Source organism: Salvelinus alpinus, chromosome 7 (assembly GCF_045679555.1).
Source record: "Salvelinus alpinus chromosome 7, SLU_Salpinus.1, whole genome shotgun sequence".
NCBI lineage: Eukaryota > Metazoa > Chordata > Actinopteri > Salmoniformes > Salmonidae > Salvelinus > Salvelinus alpinus.
The window spans coordinates 42,381,134-42,408,236 of record NC_092092.1 but is presented as its reverse complement, the minus strand read 5'-3'; the positions used below and the strand labels follow the sequence as shown (position 1 = coordinate 42,408,236).

The 27,103-nt window shown below is 40.9% G+C and overlaps 1 protein-coding gene across 6 annotated transcripts in view; it reads right to left on the bottom strand.

The window, feature by feature from the left end:
* Positions 1 to 27,103, bottom strand: part of LOC139581064 (ATP-citrate synthase-like) — a 113,342-nt gene that overhangs the window by 13,108 nt on the left and 73,131 nt on the right. For 4 of the 6 annotated variants that reach the window (XM_071410423.1, XM_071410426.1, XM_071410425.1 and 1 more), the window contains 6 exons: positions 26,827 to 26,954; positions 26,346 to 26,439; positions 24,532 to 24,686; positions 18,047 to 18,197; positions 17,513 to 17,656; positions 11,718 to 11,831 (listed from right to left, as the gene is read on the bottom strand). In XM_071410423.1, coding sequence (XP_071266524.1) covers positions 11,718 to 11,831; positions 17,513 to 17,656; positions 18,047 to 18,197; positions 24,532 to 24,686; positions 26,346 to 26,439; positions 26,827 to 26,954 — 786 coding nt within the window. The remainder of the gene's footprint in view (positions 1 to 11,717; positions 11,832 to 17,512; positions 17,657 to 18,046; positions 18,198 to 24,531; positions 24,687 to 26,345; positions 26,440 to 26,826; positions 26,955 to 27,103) is intronic. The other 2 variants (XM_071410427.1, XR_011676139.1) reach the window with 2 other exon arrangements.

Here is a 27,103-nt window from a genome sequence, read left to right as displayed (position 1 = left end):
CAGAATTCTCACTTCCTGTTTGGATTTTTTCTCAGGTTTTTGCCTGCCATATGAGTTCTGTTATACTCACAGACATCAAACAGTTTTAGAAACTTCAGAGTGTTTTATATCCAATAGTAATAATAATATGCATGTATTAGCATCTTGGACAGAGTAGGAGGCAGTTCACTCTGGGCACACTATTTATCCAAAGTTAAAATGCTGCCCCCTATCCCTAAAAAGTTAACTGAAAAGTAGGCTTACATACATAAGGGACGCATTTGGCATTTGCTGTATGATTGATGAGAAACTCCATATTGCAAATGTACGGTCCCTTACTAAACGTCCGCAAATGTTTTTAAAATTTGCCGACGGCCTCGGGCCGTGCCCCAGGGCCAGATCTTCCGGGAAGTCATCAAATAAAGTCTCTCGGACATTTGGTTTCCGTTTAATAAAATTTGCAAATTTTGGTAATTTTCCCGCTGTCCTGATGAATTCCACCAGATGGCTTCTTATTGCAAATGTACAAAACATCACCAATTTGACATGGCCATTTCTCCTAAACGGAAAAGACCTTGAAGACGAAACTCGGTGGGCACGGGTTTGACCTAATGGGCTGTTTACCCAGAAACAAGATGGCATCGAGGCCGAAGTGCTTTTTGAGTTAAATTCTCTAGGATAGGGGGCAGCATTTTCACGTTTGGATGAAAAGCATACCCAAATTCAACTGCCAGCTACTCATCCCCAGAAGATAAGATATGCATATTATTAGTAGATTTGGATAGAAAACACACTGAATTTTCTAAAACTGTTTGAATCATGTCTGTGAGTATAACAGAACTTATTTAGCAGGTGAAACCCCGAGGACAAACCATTCAGATTTTTTTTGAGGTCACTCTTTTCAATGATTTTTCATTGGGAAACCAGATTTCTAATTGACCTGCTTGCAGATCCTACCGCTTCCACTGGATGTCAACAGTCTTGAGAAATTGGTTGAGGTTATTCCTTTGTGTAATGAAGAAGTACGGCCATCTTGAACGAGAGTCACATTAAGTGTCCTGTTAGATAGAAGCGCGTGAGCAGAAAGCTGGATATAGTTGGTTTTAATCCTGTATTGAACACAGATCATCCCGTCTTCAATTTTATCGATTATTAATGTTAAAAAATACCTAAAGTTGTATTACAAAAGTAGTTTGACATTTTTTGGCAAAGTTTACAGGTAACCTTTGAGATATTTTGTAGTTGCGTTTGAGCAATTTGGAAGCTGTGTTTTTCTGGATCAAACGCGCCAAATAAATTGACATTTTGGATATATATCGACGGAATTAATCGAACAAAAGGACCATTTGTGATGTTTATGGGACATACAACAGAAGCTCGTCAAAGGTAAGGCATGAATTATATTTATATTTCTGCGTTTTGTGTCGCGCCTGCAGGGTTGAAATATGAGTATCTCTTTGTTTACTATTGTACTATCCTCAGATAATAGCATCGTTTGCTTTCGCCGAAAAGCCTATTTGAATTCTGACATGTTGGCTGGATTCACAACAAGTGTAGCTTTAATTTGGTAACTTTCATGTGTGATTTAATGAAAGTTAGATTTTATAGTAATTAATTTGAATTTGGCGCTCTGCATTTTCTCTGGCTTTTTGCCAAGTGAGACAGTAGCATCCCGCCTAAACTCAGATTTTTGGATATAAATATGAACTTTACCGAACAAAACATACATATATTGTGTAACATGAAGTCATCTGATGAAGATCATCAATGGTTAGTGATTCATTTAATCTATTTCTGCTTTTTGTTACTCCTCTCTTTGGCTGGAAAAATGGCTGTTTTTCTGATGCCATCTACTTACTTAAAATAATCGTTTGGTGTGCTTTCGCCGTAAATCCTTTTTGAAATCAGACATGTTGCCTGGATTCACAACAAGTGTAGCTTTAATTTGGTGTCTTTCATGTGTGATTTTAGAAAGTTTCATTTTTATAGTAATATATTTGAATTTGGCGGTCTGCATTTTTACTGGCTTTTGGCCAAGTGGAACGTTAGCGTCCCACATATCCTAGAGAAGTTAAGGCAATTTTTCTGGGATTAAAGGTCAAAAACGAAAATAGAGCTTCACGTCAAAGTACATGAACCTACGGTGTCAGAAAAAAAAGAAAAAGCCATTTATCTATCGTAATTTACGAGAAATCATCCAATGTACAATTGGTGATGGTGAAAGAAATGTTTTTTTTTTTTTTTAAGTTAGATCCAGTTGCGGCGTGTTCAGACGAATCCGTTAAGGTGGGTTTCGGAGCGCTACGTGATTTCTGTGATTTTCTGAAATGACACACACTCATTCAACCCTCTGTAAATAAGTCAGTTCTTAATGTAAAGACTTAAAACGCAGGATTCTGTAAAAGCCTACCCCAATGAGGATATATGTTTACTTTTAGCTTCCTGTGCCAACCGGAAGTGCCTTAATTGGGGGCATAGGGGCCGTTTCGAAGGGTTAAAAAAGTCACATCTTTCCAAAACTTCGTGTGAGATTAGGTAACCCTCATGAACTGTTAACTTCTTGTGAATAGGGGGGCGCTGTTTTCACTTTGGAAAAAATCGTGCCCAAATTAAACGGCATTGTACTCAGTTCTAGATCATACAATATGCATATTATTATTACTATTGGATAGAAATAGTTTCTCAAGTTTCTAAAACGGTTTGAATTATATCTGTGAGTAAAACAGAACTCATTTGGCAAACTTCCATACAGGAAGTGAAAAATCTGAAAACGAGGCTCTGTGTCAGGGCCTGCCTATTCAACTGGCTTTTATTTATGGATCTGTATGCACTTCATACGCCTTCCACTAGATGTCAACAGGCAGTGGAAGGTTGAATGGGGTGTCTAGCTTGATCTGAGGCCGAATAAGAGCTTTTGGAGTGACAGGTCTGCCCTTTTGTCAGTTTGACAGCGCGCGAGGGAGCCCCACATTGTCTTCTGAAAAGCGTTCGGTATACACCAAGAATTGATCCGGCTCTCATTTTATTGGATACATATGAGAAGAACATCATAAAGTAGGATTTTCAACCGAGTTTGACCAGTTTATTCGAAGTTTATTGGGAATTTTGGAATTTTTCGTTCCAAGAGTTGATGGGCATGTTCGCGCCACATGGCTAGCCAAAGTTGCTAATTCGACAGAAGAAATGGACATTCTAAAACCAAACAACGATTTATTCTGGACCTAGGACTCCTTGCATAACATTCTGATGGAAGAACAGCAAAAGTAAGACAACATTTATGATGATATTTCGTATTTCTGTGTAATGTGTTGACTCCAACACGGCGGAGAATAGGTGAGCGCTGTCTCACAATAACGCATGCTGTATGTTGTGGTAAAGTTATTTTAAAAAAATCTAACACAGCAGTTGCATTAAGAACTAGTGTATCTTTCATTTGCCATACAACAAGTATTTTTTTTATTTTTTTTTATTTTTAATTTATTTTTAAAATTTTATCCCCTTTTCTCCCCAATTTTCGTGGTATCCAATCGCTAGTAATTACTATCTTGTCTCATCGCTACAACTCCCGTACGGGCTCGGGAGAGACGAAGGTCGAAAGTCATGCGTCCTCCGAAGCACAACCCAACCAAGCCGCACTGCTTCTTAACACAGCGCGCCTCCAACCCGGAAGCCAGCCGCACCAATGTGTCGGAGGAAACACCGTGCACCCGCCCCCCTCGGTTAGCGCGCACTGCGCCCGGCTCGCCACAGGAGTCCCTGGAGCGCGATGAGACAAGGATATCCCTACCGGCCAAACCCTCCCTAACCCGGACGACGCTAAGCCAATTGTGCGTCGCCCAACGGACCTCCCGGTCGCGGCCGGCTGCGACAGAGCCTGGGCGCGAACCCAGACTCTGGTGGCGCAGCATAGCACTGCGATGCAGTGCTCTAGACCACTGCGCCACCCGGGAGGCCACAACAAGTATTTTTATGTAAAGTTTATGATGAGTTCTTTGGTCAGATTAGGTGAGTGTCCAAAATATCTCCGGACATTCTGGTGAATTGTTGCTACGTATTCACAATGTATAACCACGATTTGCAGCTCTAAATATGCACATTTTCGAACAAAACATAAATGTATTATATAACATGATGTTATAAGACTGTCATCTGATGAATTTGTTCAAGGTTAGTGATTAATTTTCTCTCTATTTTGCCGGTTTTGTGAAAGCTATTTTGGCGGGGAGTAAATGGCGTTGTGTGTTTGGCTATTGTAGTGAGCTAATAGAAATATATATTGTGTTTTCGCTGTGAAACACTTAAAATCGGAAATATTGGCTGGATTCACAAGATGTTTATCTTTCATTTGCTGTACACCATGTATTTTTCATAAATGTTTTATGATGAGTATTTATGTATTTCACGTTGCTCTCTGTAATTATTCTGGCTGCTTTGGTGCTATTTGTGATGGTGGCTGCAATGTAAAACTATGATTTATACCTCAAATATGCACATTTTCGGACAAAACATAAATGTATTGTATAACATGATGTTATAAGACTGTCATCTGATGAAGTTGTTCAAGGTTAGTGATTCATTTTATCTCTATTTCTGGGTTCTGTGAAAGCTACCTATGCGGTGGAAACATGGTGAAAACATGCCGTTGTGTGTTTGGCTATTGTGGTTAGCTAATAGAAATACATAGTGTTTTCGCTGTAAAACATTTTAAAAATCAGAAATGATGGCTGGATTCACAAGATGTTTATCTTTCATTTGCTGTATTGGACTTGTGATTTCATTAAATTATATTATATGATATCCCTGTCCCGTTAGGCTAGGCTATGCTAGTCAGCTTTTTTGATGAGGATGCTCCCGGATCCGGGATGGGTATCACTGAAAGGTTAATCAGTCCTTTCTCCCATCAGATTTCCACAAACACAGCAAGGACGGAGTGACAGTTGTGAGGCTTACAGACACAGAGAATGCAAGTTACCTTTGTTCAAACTATCAAAGAACTGTCAGACCTAGAGCTCTGAAACTTTAGAAACCTGTTCTAGAGCTCAAGATGATAGTGCACAGTGAGTTATGTGGCTCTAGAAGGTTCTCAGACCGAGAAACAGCCTTGTACATTTGCAATAACTTCAATTAATTCTGACTATCGTGAAAATGCCGACATTTAGAGAAGTCCCAGAGTCACAAGGCTAGGTGCATTGAATGACCTATCAAGCCAAAACTTGGGATTCGGGGTCGCCTCAGCTAGGCCTACACATAATGTCAGAACTGGACCCGCAGCTAGAACGTAACTACGTGTTTTATTTTTTTCATTATGGTTTAAACAGAAGGTGCTGTGAATTTTGGGCCTGCTCTGAAATATTGGGTCAGATTTTTTCTTTTCTTAAAATAACGTTCCCAAGGTAAACGGACATTTTCTCTGGTCCAGATCGTAGAATATGCATATAATTTACAGATTAGGATAGAAAACACTCCAAAGTTTCCAAAACAGTGAAAATGTTGTCTGTGAGAAAAATAATATTTATTCTGCAAGCGAAATCGTGAGGAATTAACCCGGAAGTGATATTTTAAAAAATATATATATTGTTTCCTGGCCTGTCTAACGTCCATTTAAAGGGGGTATCAGCCAGATTCTTTTTCCAATGGCTTCCTCAGGCTGTGACCAGGCTTTAGACAGTTTCAGGCTTTTATTTTGAAAAATGAGCGAGATGTTTCAAAATAGGTCAGGTGTCCTCTGAATATTTTCTGCGAGCGAGAGAGGGGCTCTCTATTTTCTTTTTCTCTCTTATTGAATAGGTTATGCTCCTGTTGAAATATTATCGATTATGTTTGTTAAAGACAACCTGAGGTTTGATTATAAAAAACATTAAAAAACACTACGACCATTTCCGAACACGGATTTTGTTTCCGCAAAATATTGCGCAAACCAAATGGCGGTGTTTTGTGATAAAAGTAAATTTATCGAACAAAAATAACATTTGTTGTGTAACTGGGAGTCTCGTGAGTGGAACCACCCGAAGATTATCAAAAGTAAGCGATTAATTTGATTGCTTTTCTTGCTTTCGTGACCAAGCTAACCAAGCTAATATAAGGCTAAGCTAATGTAGCATAGAAAGCTACACTCACTTGCATGATTATAAATATTTTTGTAATATTTTTTAATCTGATACGTTTGGAAATTTCCGTCTTGCTTTCAGGACCGGAATGAGGCTGTCGTTTTTTTCATCATGACTCACAACCCAAATGGCGTTTTTTTGTGATAAAAGTAATATTTATCGAACAAAAAGATGATTTGTTGTGTAAATGGGAGTCTCGTGAGTGGAAACGTCCGAAGATTATCAAAGGTAGCCGATTAATTTTATTGTTTTTCACACTTTCGTGACTATGCTAATTTGGGGTTAGCTGATGTAGCATTGAAAACTACACTCACAAAAGCTTGGATTTCTTTTGCTGTAAAATCTATTTTCAAAATCTGACACCATAGGTGGACAAGCTAAGCTGTGTTTTGGTATATTTCACTTGTGATTGCATGATTATAAATATTTTTTTTGTAATATTATTTGACTGTGGCGCTATGCTATTCAGCGTTGCTGATGACAATTATCCCGGATCCGGGATGGGTGGTTGAGAAAGGTTAATTGCCCCCCCCCAAAAAAAAAAAAATAGAAAGAATTTTGAAAAACGGTCCATTAAGCACATTTTTAGAGGGTGATACATTTTTGAAAATTGACACTTGGGTCTTAACTTTATGTCCATTTGCAATATGAAAATTTACAGTGGAGCGCGCTCGCCATCTTTGGGATTTTTGCTGTATGACACTTGGCATTTGCAATATGGTTTGCATGAACTGCCGTCCAATTGAGTGGTAATTGCAATTGTGTATATGTTTCGTCCAATGGAAATATGTCCCCATTCATTTTTGTCCGTTTCAGAGCAGAAGTATGTAATGATTAAGTATATCATTTGTATCTATTATTTGTTATTTACCAACTTTGCCATGAAATGAGCAGCTGCAGTACAGGACCATCGCTAGACCCAGCACATTCTTCACTAACATTAGATGGGAAATTCCTCAACCGCTAGATGCTCATTTAATGGAGAATTACAGAAAAATGTTTCCTTTCAGATCTTATTTTTATTTTATTTAAGCATTGTCATGGACTCAAAACATTAATTTAGTTTTTTCTCTGTGTACAATCATCATTTTGAGAGTGAAAAACAAAACAAAATATAAATACAAGAAAAATTAAACAGAGAAACAATAAAACTATTTTATAGGGCCCCCATTAGTTGTATATTAACCATTATTTTACCAGGTTTATTGACAGAAAACATATTGTACAAGAGAAAGTAGTGCACTAACGACCCGGGAAAGAGTTCCATGGGAGAGAAGAATGTGCCCATTTGAAAACTAGAAAAAAATGCTTGTGACATTGCACATTTAAAAAAAAGTATCTCTCATACTAGAAAAGGTTGGAGACCCATGGCCTAAGGGATATGAAGCTTCTTATCTGTCATGTTTGGAGTTGTTTTGGTCTGTTATGTGGACACTTGCATTTTTCTTTACAGTTCAATCAGTATACAGTAACTTTAAAAAAAAGCAACCACCCCTAGAAAACGTTTTAATTTAGAAAACAGCCTAGGTGCCATCGATAGAAGTCAAACATTTATTCTACTGTCAAAATGTACAAGTGTAAATAGGATAATTTTGGTCATTAAGTCAGTGTCATCCAAAACTGAGTTTTGTGATACTTATGGTCGTGACTGAATCACAACGTAAATTAAGGTTTGGTTTGTTTCTATCCTGCCCACAGCTGGCAGCACACAAGTAATCATCAATTCGGAGTGCAGCTGCACTCGACCCGATCATATTCCCTGTGGTAAATTTGGGTTGACTTTGGATATCCCTATGGGGCTAGTTAGGGACCATCTGTAAATCACAATGTACATGGGACAATATATAAACATTCCAATAGCTCCAAATTCTTAACCTCAAACCAACTAGAAATTTTAGAAATGTACATACAAATATTGAAAGCATTTAATGAGACAACTAAAAAATGTGCAACACAATATTGTCCCATTTACATTGTGTCATGTATTGACGGTCCCTAACTAGCCCCAGAGATTCAAAGTCAGGTAGCACAAGCTAAATAATTTGGCTAAATCTTCCCACCTGCGAACACACACACGAGACACCCGCATTAAACCACACACTCAAACCAACTCCCGTTTGAATTCAGTCATGGCCGCTAGCACTTAATGAACCAAATTTAAAACGAGGCCAAATCAGGAAGTGCATTCGTCCTTTAAAACTAGCTAATGACATGTTGTACCTCTAACTTGCAGATGAGCCAAGGAGAAGGAGAGATGAGAACAGCAGGCCAGTGGAGTGCTTAGAAATGCAGCAGCCAGGGGCAACGGGTAGGCATGATTTAGGTGACCCAGACACAGGCCCAAAACAAATTAAGCTACTCCAGGATCCCCTTGACCGTTTTCAATTGCAAAACTAAAGAGACACACCAGACAAGACACCAAGACAGCAACAGAAGAGTAGATGGAGAAAGACACCAGAAGAACAGAACAAGCAATAACACAAGAGGACAGACAAGAGACAGTAACAAACAATAACCTGTGACAGCAAAAGTGACAGAAGAGATGGAGAGAGAACAGAGGTTGGTTGAGCAACCACCCCTATCACTTCAAGCTGCTCTATAGAGTCTAATTAGTTTTATTTATTTGCGTATTACAAAAGGTGAAATACAGAGAGTGAAAAAGTAAAACATGGTTCACAAATAATTTGCAGGTGAGGTGAAAAAGCCTGTGTAATTACAACTAAAACAATTGTTGACTTTGACACTTTACAAACAGGACAGGATGAGAGAGTAGGGTAAACAAAAGAGACAGCAAAATAGAAGACCACAACACAGCAGCAGCAGAGAGCAGACAGAGCAACAGAGAAAGCGATGGGGAGGCAATCACACAGCAGATTATCACTAAAGCTTAGGCTCTATAGATTCTAAACTGAACAAAAATATAAATACAACATGTTAAGTGTTGGTCCCATGTTTCATGAGCTGAAATAAAAGATACCAGAAATGTTCCATAGGCACAAAAAGCTTATTTCTCTCAAATTTTGTGCACAAATTTGTTTACAACCCTGTTAGTGAGCATTTCTCCTTTGACCAAGATAATCCATCCACCTGACAGGTGTGGAAAATCAAGAAGACGATTAAACAGCATGATCATTACACAGGTGCACCTTATGCTGGGGACAATAGAAGGCCACTAAAATGTGCAGTTGTCACAATAATGCCACAGGTGTCTCAAGTTGAGGGAGCGGGAAATTGGCATGCTGACTGCAGAAATGTCATCGTGGGTTTGCACAACTGAAGAATTTCTGCACAAACTGTCAGAAACCATCTCAGGGAAGCTCATCTGCATGCACTTTGTCCTCACCAGGGTTTTGACCTGACTGCAGTTTGGCGTTGGAACCAACTTCAGTGGGCAAACGCTCACCTTCGATGGCCACTGGCGGGCAGATAGCGTGTATGGCGTCGTGTGGGCGAGCGGTTTGCTGATGCCAACGTTGTGAACTGAGTGCCCCATGGTGGCGGTGGAGTTATGGTATGGGCAGGCATAAGCTACGGACAACCAACACAATTGCATTTTATCAATGGCAATTTGAATGACCAGAGATACCGTGAGGAGATCCTGAGGCCCATTGTTGTGCCATTCATCCATCGCTAGAAAGCACTAAATTGCACACACACAACTAAAATTTGTAAATACAGGATCATCACAGGATTCACGCATTAACCCTCAGAAGCCGTTTTCTAATATGGCTGCCAAACTCCTCAATGGGGTCTTATTGGATCAATTTCACATGACCATGCCTGTATGAAATAAAAATTGTACTAGGCCTCCCGAGTGGCGCAGCGGTCTAAGGCACTGCATCGCAGCGCTTAAGGCGTTACTACAGACCCGAGTTTGATCCCAGGCTGTGTCACAACCTTCTGTGACCGCGAGTCCCATAGGGCGGTGCTCAATTCGCCTACCGTTGTCCGGGTTAGGGGAGGGTTTGGCCGGGGTGGGGCTTTACTAGGCTCATCGCGCTCTAGCGCTCTAGCGACTCCTTGTGGTGGGCCGGGTGCCTGCAGGCTGACATTGGTTGTCAGTTGAACAGTGTTTCCTCTGACATATTGGTGTGGCTGGCTTCCGGGTTTAACGGGCGGGTGCTAAGAAGCGCGGCCGGCTAAACCCTAAACAGGACGACACTGGGCCAATTGTGCGCCGCCCCACGGGTCTCCCGGTCGCTACGACAGAGCCTGGACTCAAACCAGGATCTCTAATGGGAGGCCGGCATGAGTTGTTTTATGCACGTGATGTTAGAATGCACTCACTGCTCCAAAATATGATTCTTACACAACAGGACAGATAACACACGCTGCCTGATAATTATCTGTCTGATGAAACCATGACTGAACTCTATGGTGCAAATGCGAAGCATCACATCTGGAGGAAACCTGGCACCATCCCTACAGTGAAGCACGGTGGTGGCAGCATCATGCTGTGGGATGTTTTTCAGTGGCAGGGACTGGGAGACTAGTCAGGATCAAGGGAAAGATGAACGGAGCGAAGTACAGAGAGATCCTTGATAAAAACCTGGGGCAAAGGTTCACCTTCCAACAGGACAATGACCCTAAGCACACAGCCAAGGCAAAGGAGGAGTGGCTTCGGGACGAGTCTCAATGTCCTTGAGTGGCCCAGCCAGAGCCCGGACTTAAGCCTGTTCAAACATCTATGGAGAGACCTGAAAATAGCTGTGCAGTGACGCTCCCCATCCAAACAGACAGAGCTTGAGAGGATCTACAGAGAGGAATGAGAGAAACTCCCCAAATACAGGTGTGCCAAGCTTGTAGCGTAATACCTAAGAATACTCGAGGCTGTAATCACTGCTTCAACAAGTACTGAGTAAAGGGTCTGAATACTTATGTAAATATGATCAGGTTTTTAACACATTCATAATTCTAAAAACCTGTTTTTGCTTTGTCATTGATGAGGGGGAAAAACATATTTAATACATTTTAGAATAAGGCTGTAACGTAACAAAATGTGGAAAAAGTTAAGGGGTTTGAACACTACCTCATGAAGCTGTTTGAGAGAATGCCAAGAGTGTGCAAAGCTGTCATCAAGGCAAAGGTTGGCTACTTTGAAGAATCTAAAATATATTTTGATTTGTTGAACAATGTTTGGGTTACTACATGATTCCATGTGTCATTTCATAGTTATGTCTTCACTATTATTCTACAATGTAGAAAATAGTAAAAACAGAAAAACCCTGGAATGAGTAGGTGTCCAAACTTTTGACTGGTACTGTATGGAAGCTACAATCTATCTGCAATAATAAAGCCTAACCCCCCCCCCCTTAACTTCTATCCCTGCCTAATATGCCCTCTAACTGACAGTAATGGATTCAATAGTCGAAACTATGTTAACGGCAGCATTACGCTTGATAAGAATGTATTGTACCTGTAACCTTGACCAAAAATGATCAAGTAACAAAATAAATTAGGTAAGAAAAACATTTTTAAAAGCATTCAGGTTTTGATAGCTGGAAGGAGTTTCCATCCTTTTGCTCACTGGTATAAAACATTTTTTTTGGGGGGGGGGGGGGGTAAGTATTCCCTAAATAAAGTAGCCTGCACCACTAGGCAGAGAAGTGAGAGGTTAGTAGAGGGCAGTACCTTGGAGGTGGTGATCTTTTCCACATCCAGAGCGTAATCCAGCATCGGAGAGGCAGGGAAATGCCCCTTCACAAAGTCCTTCAGGATCTGGACTCTCATGTCGGGGTTGTTGATCTACAATTCAAATCAACACATTTAGATCATTCTGCCAGCATATATGTCAATGTATCCATTCTGCCACTGAGCTGTAGGGGTATACACACACACTTCTGAATTGATTTGATTTAATTGTGAGGCAATAAGACTAAGGACGGGAATCAAATCTTAATGCGTACTTTCTTGCAAATCATGGTGTCAATTTGCAAAAATTCTAGTTAGACTTAACTAGAGGTCGACCGATTATGATTTTTCAATGCCGATACCGATTATTGGAGTACCAAAAAAGCCGATACCGATTAAATCGGCCGATTTTTTTATTTATGTGTAATAATGACAATTACAACAATACTGAATGAACACTTATTTTAACTAAATATAATAAATCAATAAAATCAATTTAGCCTCAAATAAATAATGAAACATGTTCAATTTGGTTTAAATAATGCAAAATCAAAGTGTTGGAGAAGTAAAAGTGCAATATGTGCCATGTAAAAAGCTAACGTTTAAGTTCCTTGCTCAGAACATGAGAACATATGAAGGCTGGTGATTCCTTTTAACATGAGTCTTCAATATTCCCAGGTAAGAAGTTTTAGGTTGTAGTTATTATAGGACTATTTATCTCTATACAATTTGTATTTCATATACCTTTGACTATTGGATGTTCTTATAGGCACTTTAGTATTGCCAGTGTAACAGTATAGCTTCCGTCCCTCTCCTTGCTCCTACCTGGGCTCGAACCAGGAACACATCGACAACAGCCCCCTCGAAGCAGCGTTACCCATGCAGAGCAAGGGGAACAACTACTCCAAGTCTCAGAGCGAGTGACGTTTGAAACGCCATTAGCGCACACCCCGCTAACTAGCTAGCCATTTCACATCGGTTACACCAGCCTAATCTCGGGAGTTGATAGGCTTGAAGTCATAAACAGCGCAATGCTTGAAGCAATGCTTGAAGCATTGCGAAGAGCTGCTGGCAAACGCACAAAAGTGCTGTTTGAATGAATGCTTACGAGCCTGCTGGTGCCTACCATCGCTCAGTCAGACTGCTTTATCAAATCATAGACTTAATTATAACATAACACACAGAAATACGAGCCTTTGGTCATTAAAATGGTCGAATCCAGAAACTATAATTTCGAAAACTAAACGTTTATTCTTTCAGTATTTTATCTAACGGATGGCACCCCTAAGTCTAAATATTGCTGTTACATTGTACAACCTTCAATGTTATGTCATAATTATGTACAATTCCCGGCAAATTAATTACGGCCTTTATTAGGAATAAATGGACTGTTCGCAATGAGCCAGGCGGCCCAAACTGCTGCATATACCCTGACTGCTTGCACGGAACGCAAGAGAAGTGACAATTTCCCTAGTTAAAAGAAATTCATGTTAGCGGACAATATTAACTAAATATGCAGGTTTAAAAATATATACTTGTGTATTGATTTTAAAGAAAGGCATTGATGTTTATGGTTAGGTACATTGGTGAAACGACAGTGCTTTTTTCGCAAATGTGCTTGTTTAATCACCCGTTTGTTGAAGTAGGCTGTGATTCAATGAGAAATTAACAGGCACCGCATCGATTATATGCAACGCAGGACACACTAGATAAACTAGTAATATCAACCATGTGTAGTTAACCTGTCTAGGATGAGAGTGGCGCTAGCGGCACTCCCCCCCCACCCCCACTGAAAAACCAGTGCCGCGAAATTCAAAAAAAATATTTTTTTTAAATATTTAACTTTCACACATTAAAGTCCAATACAGCTAATGAAAGACACAGATCTTGTGAATCCAGTCAACATGTCCGATTTTTAAAATGTTTTACAGGGAAGACACAATATGTAAAGATGTACATCTATTACCTAAAAACACATTAGCATAATCCACCATCTTTTATTTGTCCACCAACACCAGTAGCTATCACCAATTCGGCTAAACTAAGATATTTATAGCCCCTAACCAATAAAAAAACTCATCAGATGACAGTCTGATAACATATTTATGGTATGGGATAGGTTTTGTTAGAAAAAAGTGCATATTTCAGGTAGATATCATAGTTTACAATTGCACCCACCGTCACAAATGGAATAGAAAAACTACTTAGAGCAACGTGTTTACCTACTTACTAATCATCAAACATTTCGTAAAAATACACAGCATACACGAATCGAAAGACACAGATCCTGTGAATACAGACAATATTTCAGATTTTCTAAGTGTCTTACAGCGAAAACACAATAAATCGTTATATTAGCATAGCACATAGCACATAGCAGCCCAGCATTGATTCTAGCCAAAGTGAGCGATAAAAGTAAACATCGCCAAAATATATTAATTTTTTCACTAACCTTCTCAGAATTCTTCAGATGACACTCCTGTAACATCATATTACACAATCCATATAGAGTTTGATCGAAAATGTTTATATTTAGCCACCAAAATCATGGTTAGACAATGTGAAATGTAGCTCAGCTGGTCAGAAAAAGTCTGTGCGCCACTTAGACAGTGATCTACTCTTATACATAAATACTCATAAACGTGACTAAAAAATATAGGGTGGACAGGGATTGATAGACAATTTAATTCTTAATACAATCGCGGAATTACATTTTTTAAATTATCCTTACTTTTCAATACAGCTTGCGCCAAGCGAAGCTACGTCAAAAAACATGGCGTCCGAAGCCACTAACACTTTGACAGAAACACGATTTATCATAATAAAAATGTCCTACTTTGAGCTGTTCTTCCATCGGTATCTTGGGCAAAGGATCCTTTCTTGGGTCCAATCGTCTTTTGGTGGAAAGCTGTCCTCTTGCCATGTGGAAATGCCAACTGCGTTCGGGATGAACTGGAAGCGTGCCCAGCAACTCACAGCGTTTCAGAAATAAATGTCCCAAAATCGCACTAAACGGATATAAATTGCTATAAAACGCTTTAAATTAACTACCTTATGATGTTTTTAACTCCCATAACGAGTAGAAACATGACCCGAGTAATATTACTCCCTCCACTAATGCTTGGAACAGGTGCGGGTCGGTGGCCTCTAGGCGCTTGACGCAGCTCCAAAAGACTGACTAGCCTCAGGGTTTTTTAATTTATAGTGCCTGTGAACGCGCAATCGACCTGATTCAAATCGTCATCACGTAAAGACATCCAGGGGAAGACGTAAGCAGTGTCCGTATAGTCATATCAATAACAGTGCCCTTTTAACTGACTCCAGAGCAGTGGCCAACATTTCTGAAATCTGAATCCATGTCAGGGAAATTGCTGTAGAATGGGCTCTGTTCCACTTAGAGACAAAATTTCAACTCCTATAGAAACTATAGACTGTTTTCTATCCAATAATAATAATAATATGCATATTGTACGATCAAGAACTTTGTGGGAAGCCGTTTCAAAAAATTACACGATTAGCATAAATAGCCACAACAGCGCCCTCATCCAATTAACTAGTGATTATGTTAAGATTGATTGTTTTTTATAAGATAAGTTTAATGCTAGCTGGCTTCTTGCTGCCCTCGCGTAACAGGTAGTCAGCCTGCCACGCAGGCTCCTCGTGGAGTGCAATGTAAGGCAGGTGGTTAGAGCGTTGTACTAGTAACCGGAAGGTTGCATAAACGAATCCCTGAGCTGACAAGGTAAAAATATGTCGTTCTGCCCCTGAACAAGGCAGTTTACCCACAGTTCCTAGGCCGTCATTGAAAATAGGAATGTGTTCTTAACTGACTTGCCTAGTTAAATAAAAGGTGTATATTTTTTTTTAAGACAAAAACAAATTATTATTATTTTTTAAATCGGCGCCCAAAAATACAGAGTGTTATGAAAACTTGAAATCGGCCCTAATTAAAATCGGCCATTCCGATTAATCGGTCGACCTCTAGACTTAACACAGGCAGCCCAATTCTGATATTTTGCCACTAATTTATCTTTTGATAAAAACAGAAAAATTCTGATCTTTTGCCAATAATTGGGCTGCATGTGTAATGCAGCCATACATCTGGTCTTGAAAAACCAGGTTTAGGATTATTTTTTATCTACACTGAACAAAAATATAAACGCAACATGTAAAATGTGCACTTGTCACACAACATACAGTGCAATCGGAAAGTATTCAGACCCCTTGACTTCTTCCACTTTTTGTTACTGTTGAGTTCTGAGAATATGAAATATACTTATGTCACTGAGGGAGAGAGGGTAATGTATAACGTTTACATTATGTCAGGATATGTTATTGTTGGCCATCAGGGTTCCTATGGGAAGGATCCTCTGGGAGGAGAAGACACAGTCTGGTACCAGTCACCATGACAGCCGTGAGTTGGGGAGGAGTGAGCACTTTGGGGTAGAGGTCAGGTCAGATGATAGACAGATATCACTAAGGTTCTGTCTAGCAACAGAAATGCATTGGCTGTTCAGATGTGTAGGAGGAGACTCAGCCTAGGAGGAACGGTTAAATATCAGTGCTTGTGTGAAAATGTCTTCATCTAATGCAGCTGCATTGATCCTCTGGGAAGAATAAACTTGTTTAATTAAGCTTTCATAGTGTTGAGTTTTTTACTCAGAATTAGAACCTAACATTATGTTACAGCCTTATTCTAAAATCGATTAAATATCCCCCCCCCCCATCAATATACACAGAATAACCCATAATGACAAAGCAAAAACTGGTTTTTAGACATTTTTACAAAGACAATGAAGAGCTCTCCAGTAGGTACCAAATCATTCAAAGGCCATTTTCTCAAAAGTGAGGTTACAAGTTTATCAACTTTCAAAGCAGAATTACTTTCCCATTGTTCCTCAAATGCAGTGTATGATATACCATTGTATAGTCTTGTGTCTCTGCCTTTATCCAACGTAAAAAAAACAATTTCAAATGTTGCTACATAAGACCTGTCATGATGTTACCCTGTTGTATGAGGTTTATGTGATATTTCAGATTTTAAAAAACAAACAAATGCAAACATTTTGAGAAACCTGTTTTCGCTTGGTCATTATGGGGTATTGTGTCTATATTGATGAGGGTGGGGGGGGGGGACTATTGAATCCATTTTTGAATAAGGCTAAAAGTCAAGGGGTCTGAATACTTTCCGAATGCACTGCAATGCCAAAGATGTCTCAAGTTTTGAGGCAACATGCAATTGGCATGCTGACTGCAGGAATGTCCACCAGAGCCGTTAAAGTTAATTTCTCTACCATAAGCTACCTCCAATGTCGTTTTAGAGAATTTGGCAGTACGTCCAACGGCCTCACAACCACAGACCACTGTATGACGTGTGGGCGAGTGGTTTTTTGATGTCAACCTTGTGAACAGCGTGCCCCATGGTGGCGGTGGGGTTATGGTATGTGGAGGTATAAGCTATGGACAACGAACACAATTGCATTTTATCGATGGGAATTTGAATGCACAGAGATACCGTGATGAGATCCTGAGGCTTATTGTGAGGGCCTTTTTTTTTTTTTTTTTTTTTTTTTTTTAAGGGTACAGTATCTGACCAACAGACGCTTATCTGAATTCCCAATCATGTGAAATCCATAGATTAGGGCCTAATGAATTTATTTCAATTCACGGATTTCCTTATATGAATGGTAACTCAGTAAAATCTTTGAAGTTGCTCAGTCAAACTAATTGAGATGGAATTGTTCAAATTAACTGGAAATGTAGCTATATTTAAATCCTTGTAATTTACTGCTCACCGATTTGACCCTGTGCCCAATACCCATGATAAGCTTGCCATCCTTCTTCATCTTGTTGACAAACTCCATCGGCAGCATGCCGCTGTCAAACGCCTTGCTGAACTGCTTGGCCGCAGCATCCAAAGCTCCTCCAAAGCGGTCCCCCTGGGAAACAATATCAACAAAATATATTCGTCTCTAAACTCTTACAAGTAAAGTCCCAGTAGTGGGCTACATTCAAATTCTCCACCCTTTTCCTGAACTTATACAGATTCTTGCATTCATTTAACAAATGGTGGACACTCTCTCCAGCCAAAGATATTCGGTGGAGAGAGTCTTAGACCAATGCTATGCTTTTTAAATCCATGATGGGGAGTGTGCAAGTGCAGAAGTAATGGTCTTTGAAATCTTCCTTTTTTCTCATTCCCTTTCTTCAAGACCTTTAATCTGAGAGGTATGGAAGCCATTGGATAGATACTAATGGTATCTGGACTTGTTGCATTTTCAAATTATATTTCAGGAAGTCACACAGTGTGTGTGTGTGTGTGTCCTCACAATGGTGAGCAGGCCGGATGTCAGGCTGGAGATTAGGTCCTTGCCGGCACGGGCACAGACTATGGTGTTGTGGGCACCAGACACGGCGGGCCCATGGTCTGCAGTCACCATCAGGCACATCTCAATGAACTGGCAGGCGTAGCGCGGTAACCTAGGGAAAAATCAAGATGTGGGATGATAACTGGAGGGAGAAGTGATGGGGCCATGTCAGTGTACAACGCCAAAGTGGAGTGTGCATTGGGTAACCAGGTTCGTGTTCATTCATACGGGCACGCCACAGAAAATGTTTTGCAACAGAAAACCAAAATCTGAAGTAAAAGAAAGTCCATGTAATCCTTCCAGGTGTCAGTCCTTTTTCTTCCGTTTGGTGCCTACTGAACAGAACTCAGGTGTGAGAAATTTCTGGCCAATCAAAGACACTCCTTATTGAGTGAAAGACACTCCAAATTCTTTGGCCACTAAACCTATTTTGCCAATTAGCCTGGACCCTTTTACCACACGGAGCCCTGCTGATCCATGACGACTGGTCTGCCGACGTTACAGCACGAGGGGGCTACAACAAACTTCTTCCGTCGCGACGTCCCTCTAAGGCCCTTCTGCTAGCTTGCTAGCCCCGGCCCGCTAGCTGTCTCACTGGACCCCAAAAATCACTCGGCTACGCATGCTTTTCCCTAATGTCAATATGCCTTGTCCATTGCTGTTTTGGTCAGTAATTATTGCCTTATTTCACTGTAGAGCCTCTAGCCCTGCTCAATATGCCTTAGTTAAACCTTTAGTTCCACCTCCCACACATGTGGTGACCTCACCTGGTTTAAATTATGTTTCTAGAGACAATATCTATCTCATCGTCACTCAATGCATAGGTTTACCTTCACTGTATTCACATCCTACCATACCCTGAAACTATTCTACCGTGCCCAGAAACCTGCTCCTTTTACTCTGTTCCGAACGTACTAGACGACCAGTTCTTATAGCCTTTAGCCGTACCCTTATCCTACTCCTCCTCTGGTGATGTAGAGGTTAATCCAGGCCCTGCAGTGCCGAGCTCCACACCCATTCCCCAGGCGCTCTCATTTGTTGACTTCTGTAACTGTAAAAGCCTTGGTTTCATGCATGTTAACATTAGAAGCCTCCTCCTTAAGTTTGTTTTATTCACTGCTTCAGCACACTCTGCCAACCCGGATGTCCTAGCCGTGTCTGAATCCTGGCTTAGGAAGACCACCAAAAACCCTGAAATTTCCATCCCTAACTATAACATTTTTCGACAAGATAGAACTGCCAAAGGGGGCGGAATTGCAATCTACTGCAGAGATACCCTGCAGAGTTCTGTCTTACAGTCGTGGCCAAAAGTTTTGAGAATGACACAAATATTAATTTCCACCAAATTTGCTGCTTCAGTGTCTTTAAATATTTTTGTCAGATGTTACTATGGAATACTGAAGTATAATTACAAGCATTTCATAAGTGTCAAAGGCTTTTATTGACAATTACATGAAGTTGATGCAAAGAGTCAATATTTGCAGTGTTGACCCTTCTTTTACAAGACCTCTGCAATCCACCCTGGCATACTGTCAATTTACTTCTGGGCCAAATCCTGACTGATGGCAGCCCATTCTTGCATAATCAATGCTTGGAGTTTGTGGGGGTTTGTTTGTCCACCCGCCTCTTGAGGATTGACCACAAGTTCTCAATGGGATTACGGTCTGGGGACTTTTCTGGCCATGGACCCAAAATATCTATGTTTTGTTCCCCGAGCCACTTAGTTATCACTTTTGCCTTACGGCAAGGTGCTCCATCATGCTGGAAAAGGCATTGTTCGTCATCAAACTGTTCCTGGATGGTTGGGAGAAGTTGCTCTCGGAGGATGTGTTGGTACCATTCTTTATTCATGGCGGTGTTCTTAGACAAAATTGTGAGTAAGCCTACTCCCTTGGCTGAGAAGCAACCCCACACATGAATGGTCTCAGGATGCTTTACTGTTGGCATGACACAGGACTGATGGTAGCGCTCACCTTGTCTTCTCCGGACAAGCTTTTTTCCGGATGCCCCAAACAATCGGAAAGGGGATTCATCAGAGAAAATGACTTAACCCCAGTCCTCAGCAGTCCAATCCCTGTACATTTACATTTAAGTCATTTAGCAGACGCTCTTATCCAGAGCGACTTACAGAATATCAGTCTGTCCCTGATGTTTTTCCTGGAGAGAAGTGGCTTCTTTGCTGCGCTTCTTGACACCAGGCCATCCTCCAAAAGTCTTTGCCTCACTGTGAGTGCAGATGCACTCACACCTGCCTGCTGCCATTCCTGAGCAAGCTCTGTACTGGTGGTGACCCGATCCCGCAGCTGAATCAACTTTAGGAGACGGTCCTGGCGCTTGCTGGACTTTCTTGGGCACCCTGAAGCCTTCTTAAACAACAATTGAACCGCTCTCCTTGAAGTTCTTGATGATCCGATAAATGGTTGATTTAGGTGCAATCTTACTGGCAGCAATATCCTTGCCTGTGAAGCCCTTTTTGTGCAAAGCAATGATGGCGGCACGTGTTTCCTTCCAGGCAACCATGGTTGACAGAGGAAGAACAATGATTCCAAGCACCACCCTCCTTCTGAAGCTTCAAGTCTGTTATTCGAACTCAATCAGCATGACAGAGTGATCTCCAGCCTTGTCCTCGTCAGCACTCACACCTGTGTTAACGAGAGAATCACTGACATGTCAGCTGGTCCTTTTGTGGCAGGGCTGAAATGTAGTGGAAATGTTTTTGGGGATATGCATGGCAAAGAGGGACTTTGCCATTAATTGCAATTCATCTGATCACTCTTCATAAAATTCTGGAGTATATGCAAATTGCCATCATACAAACTGAGGCAGCAGACTTTGTGAAAATGTATACTTGTGTCATTCTCAAAACATTTGGCCACGAACGTACTATCCAGGTCTGTGCCCAAACAATTTCAGCTTCTACTTTTAAAAATCCACCTTTCCAGAAACAAGTCTCTCACCTTTGCCGCTTGCTATAGACCACCTTCTGCCCCCAGCTGTGCCCTGGACACCATATGTGAATTGATTGCCCCCCGCATCTATCTTCAGAGCTCATGCTGTTAGGTGACCTAAACTGGGACATGCTTAACACCCTGGCCATCCTATAATCTAAGCTTGATGCCCTCAATCTCACACAAACTATCAATGAACCTACCAGGTACAAGCCCAAATCCGTAAACACGGGCACCCTCATAGATATCATCCTAACTAACTTGCCCTCCAAATACACCTCTGCTGTTTTCAATCAAGATCTCAGCGATCACTGCCTCATTGCCTGCATCCGTAATGGGTCAGCGGTCAAACAACCACCCCTCATCTCTGTCAAACGCTCCCTAAAACACTTCAGCGAGCAGGCCTTTCTAATCGACCTGGCCCGGGTATCCTGGGAGGATATTGACCTCATTCCGTTAGTAGAGGATGCCTGGTTATTCTTTAAAAGTGCTTTCCTCACCACCTTAAATAAATTTGCCCCATTCAAAAAATTTAGAACCAGGAACAGATATGCCCTTGGTTCACTCCAGACCTGACTGCCCTGGAATAGCACAAAAACATATTGTGGCGTACTGCATTAGCATCGAATAGCTCCCGCGAAATGCAACTTTTCAGGGAAGTTAGGAACCAATATACACAGGCAGTTTGAAAAAGCTATCCTTTGCTTTCCTAACAGAAATTTGCATCCTGTAGCACAAACTCCAAAAAGTTCTGGGACACTGTAAAGTCCATGGAGAATAAGAGCACGTCCTCCCAGCTGCCCACTGCACTGAGGCTAGGAAACACTGTCACCACCGATAAATCCACAATAATCGAGAATTTAAGTAAGCATTTTTCTACGGCTGGCCATGCTTTCCACCTGGCTACCCTTACCCCGGCCCTGCAACAGCCCTGCATCCCCCCACAGCAACTTGCCCAAGCAAGTGTATCCCCCTCTTCAAAGGGGGATTACACTCTAGACCCAAACTGCTACAGACCTATATCTATCCTACCCTACCTTTCTAAGGTCTTCGAAAGCCAAGTTAAAACAGATCACTGACCATTTCGAATCCCACCGTACCTACTCCGCTATGCAATCTGGTTTCCGAGCTGGCCATCGGTGCACCTCAGCCACGCTCAAGGTCCTAAACGATATCATAACCGCCATCGATAAGAGACAATCCTGTGCAGCTGTATTCATCGACCTGGCCAAGGCTTTCGACTCTGTCAATCACCACATTCTTATCGTCAGACTAAACAGCCTTGGATTCTCAAATGACTGCTTCGCCTGGTTCACCAACTACTTCTCAGATAGAGTTCAGTGTGTCAAATCGGAGGGCCTGTTGTCCGGACCTCTGGCAGTCTATGGGGGTGCCACAGGGTTCAATACTCAGGCCAACTCTTTTCTCTGTATACATCAATGATCTCGCTCTTACTGCTGGTGATTCTCTGATCCACCTCTACGCAGACGACACCATTCTGTATACTTCTGGTCCTTCTTTGGACACTGTTAACCAACCTCCAGACGAGCTTCAATGCCATACAACTCTCCTTCCGTGGCCTCCAACTGCTCTTAAATGCAAGTAAAACTAAATGCATGCTCTTCAACCGATCGTTGCCCACACCTGCCCGCCCGTCCAGCATCACTACTCTGGACGGTTCTGACTTAGAATATGTGGACAACTACAAATGCCTAAGTGTCTGGTTAGACTGTAAACTCTCCTTCCAGGCTCACATTAAGCATCTCCATTCCAAAATAAAATTGGCTTCCTATTTCGCAACAAAGCATCCCTCACTCATGCTGCCAAACATACTCTCGCAAAACTGACTATCCTACCGATCCTTGACTTCGGCGATGTCATTTACAAAATAGCCTCCAACACTCTACTCAGCAAATTGGATGCAGTCTGTCACAGTGCGATCCGTTTTGTCACCAAAGCCCGATATACTACCGACGACTGCGACCTGTATGCTCTCGTTGGCTGGCCCTCGCTTCATATTCGTCGCCAAACCCACTGGCTCCAGGTCATCTATAAGTCTGCCAGGTAAAGCCCCGCCTTATCTCAGCTCGCTGGTCACCATAGCAGCACCCACCCGTAGCACGCGCTCCAGCAGGTATATTTCACTGGTCACCCCCAAAGCCAATTTCTCCTTCGGCCACCTTTCCTTCCAGTTCTCTGCTACCAATGACTGGAACGAACTGCAGAAATCACTGAAGCTGGAGACTCATATCTCCCTCACTAGCTTTAAGCACCAGCTGTCAGAGCAGCTCACAGATCACTGCACCTGTACATAGCCCATCCAACTACCTCATCCCCATACTGTTATTTATTTTGCTCCTTTGCACTCCAGTATCTCTACTTGCACACTCATCCATCACTCCAGTGTTTAATTGCTATATTGTAATTATTTCGCCACCATGGCCTATTTATTGCCTTACCTCCCTTATCTTACCTCATTTGCACACACTGTATATAGTCCTTTTCTATTGTATTATTGACTGTATGTTTGTTTACTCAAAGTGTAACTCTGTGTTGTTGTATGTGTCGAACTGCTTTGCTTTATCTTGGCCAGGTCGCAGTTGTAAATGAGAACTTGTTCTCAACTAGCCTACCTGGTTAACTTCTTTGGGGTAGGGGGCAGTATTTTCACGTCCGGATGAAAAGAATGCCCAGAGTAAACGGCCTGCTACAAAGCCATAAAAGCTAGAATATGCATATTATTAGTAGATTTGGATAGAAAACACTGGTTTCTAAAACTGTTTGAATGATGTCTGTGAGTATAACATAACTCATATGGAAGGCAAAAACCTGAGAAAATCCAACCAGGAATTCGGAAATCTGAGGTTGGTCGATTTTCAACTCAGCTCCTATTGAAGACACTAGAACAAAAAGGAGGAATTTGGACATAAATGATGGACATTATCGAACAAAACAAACATTTCTTGTGGAACTGGTATTCCTGGAAATGCATTCTGATGAAGATCATCAAAGGTAAGTGAATGTTTATAATGTTATTTCTGACTTCTGAAGACTGCAAAATATGGCAGATATATTTGATTCTTGATTGGGCTCTGAGCGCCAACTCAGATTATTGCATGGTTTGCTTTTTCCGTAAAGCCTTTTTGAAATCGGACACTGTGACTGGATTAACAACAAGTGTATCTTTAAAATGGTGTAAAATACATGTATGTTTGAGGAATTTTAATTATTGGATTTCTGTTGTTTTGAATATGGCACCCTGTAGTTTCACTGGCTGTTGAAGAGGTAGGACGCTACTGTCTCACGTACCCTAGAGAGGTTAAATAAAGGTGAAATATATATATTTTTAAATGAATTTAGCGGCAGGGAGAAGACGAGCAAGAGGACTTCAGACCTGGAAGATGCTGCAATGTGTATACTAGGATCCAGTTCATTAGTCACTGACCAAACAGAATGGACTCCTGTCTTTTTGCTAGGGGGCCAAGACTGTACTCTCACCTGCGTTGGAACCAGAGCAGGCCCAGCACGCCTCCCAGGCCCATCTCTTCCTTGAACACCTCTGTGATGGGCATGCCTGCGTATATGAGCTCCTGGCCGCGCTCGTCACAGATACTGGTCATGAAGGAGGCGGGCTTGCGGATCAGACCTAGCTCCTAGGGACACAGAAGGAAAGACAATAGATATGGTTTTGTTAAAGGGGCAATCTGCAGTCCCAATAATAACAAAGCGTGCAACTGCAGATTGCCCAAACAAGGAAATGGAATGGAAAACCATTATGGTCTCCCAAACGGTTATTTGTAAATAGAGGTTATCCACAAAAAATTCAGAAGGTCCACACCATGTACTATTGTCAAAGAGCATGTTTGTTTTTAGTGTTTTATAATAATACACAAACATTTCAGCTAAAAGCATTCTTCAGTGCGTAAGTTTAGTGTCTTGGGGAAGAAGATAAAGAATGAAGCAAGCTCTGATGCCAGTACCCTGGGGAAATTCAACAAATTGGTTTTACCAGAACCATTATTGCTGCCTATATTTACACCTACACACCAAAAAAAGAAAAAAGAAATCAGCCACTTATGTCCATCAGATATTATCATATATATTTTATGTGATTTATGATATAGAGCGGCTTTATAAAGTTCACACACCCCTTAACGTTTTTCCATATTTTGCTGTGTTAAAGCCTGAATTTAAAATGGATAACATTTAGATTTGTCACTGGCCCATAATGTAAAAGTGGAATTATGTTAGATTTTTTTTTTTACAATTTAATTAAAAAAGCTGTAATGAAAAGCTGTAATGTCAGTTAATAAGTATTCAATCCCTTTGTTAGGGCAAGCCTAAATTGTGACTTTAAAACAGTTAGGAGAAAGCTGAGGATGGATCAAGAACATTGTAGTTACTCCACAATACTAACCTAATTGACAGTAAAAAAAATAAAAAAATGAACAGAATTTTTTTTCTCAAAACATGCACCCTGTTTGCAACAATGCACTAAAATAATACTGGATTAAAAAAATATATATCCTGAATACAAAGTGCAATGCTTGGGGCAAATCCAATTCAACACATTACTAAGCACCACTCTCCATATTTTCAATCATAAATGTAAACTTTAGTGCTGATTGCATCATGATATGGGTATGCTTGTAATCATTAAGGACTGGGGAGTTATTGCATAATAAAAAAAAAAATGTAATGGAGCTATGCACAGCCAAAATCCTAGAGGAAAACATTGTTCATTCTGCTTTCCACCAGACACTGAAACAAATCCACCTTCCAGCAGGACAATAACCTAAAACACGAGGCCAAATCTACACTGGAGTTGCTTAACAGAAAGACGGTTAATGTTCCTGAGCGGCCAAGTTACAGTTTTGACTTAAATTTGCTTGAAAATCTATGGCAAGACTTGAAAATGATTGTCTAACAATGATCAACAAACCAATTTGACAGAGCTTGAAGAATTTGTTAAAGAATAATGAGCAAATATTCTACAATCCAGGTGTGAAAATCTCTTAAGAGATTTACCCAGAAATACTCAGCTGTAATTGATGCCAAAGGTTATTTTTAACATGTATTGACTCAGGGGTGTGAATACTTATGTAAATTAGATAGTAATGTATTTCATGTTAAATACATATGGGAAAATGTTTTTTTTTAACTCTTCACTTTGTCATTATGGGTTATTACGGGTCAATTTAATCTATTTCAATTCATGGTGTAACAACAAAATTAGGAATAAGTCAAGGGGTATTAATACTTTCTGAAGGTATATTCAGTTATTTTGAAGGTAGAATACTAGGTCTTCTTACCCTTGCCCAGGAGTAGTCCATTGGCACTGTTGGGGGTGGAACCTCCTGAGCGGGAACAATGGTTCCATTGGCCACCAGTTCATCATACACTGTCCTGTTATAACACAGAAGCACAGATTAAAGTTAACATGGACAGAACTTTTAGTATAATTTTGTAATTTCATGACGCATAAGCCGAATTGAAACCAAGACACTCAACCAGCAATTTTCAAACCTCTCTAGCACAAGCACTGGTCCACAGAGATGGTGCGATATTAGGCTATTGATGCATTTGATGGCTAGAATAATAAGGAGTTGAAGTGCTCAATTGAATTGACCTTTTAAGCTACTGAAAACGTTACTCAATGTAATTAAACCAAAACTCATTCATTATATTTAATCTTGAGCGTGTTTGAAGCGCTTTAAAGTCTCAAATTGATGACCCCGTCTTCAGAGCGGTACTGTCTTCATGGTGACAGTATCTGTGTTGATTGACAGTTACCTGATGACGTCGCCCAGCTCGTCAAAGCTCTTGGGAACAAAGGCTCCAGCTTCTCTCAGAGCTTGGTTCTTAGCCACTGCCGTTTCAAAGTCCTGATTAGCACAGGCTCCAGCATGGCCAAACTGCACCTGTAGAAGGCATCGATGTACTCATCAATTACAAACAATCCAGACAGAATACAGGTTTAGTTTGGTCTAGGTTCTGAAATATTCAATGGCCCGTCAATATTTAAAAAATAATAATAATATTCCACCTTTATTTAACCAGGTAGGCCAGT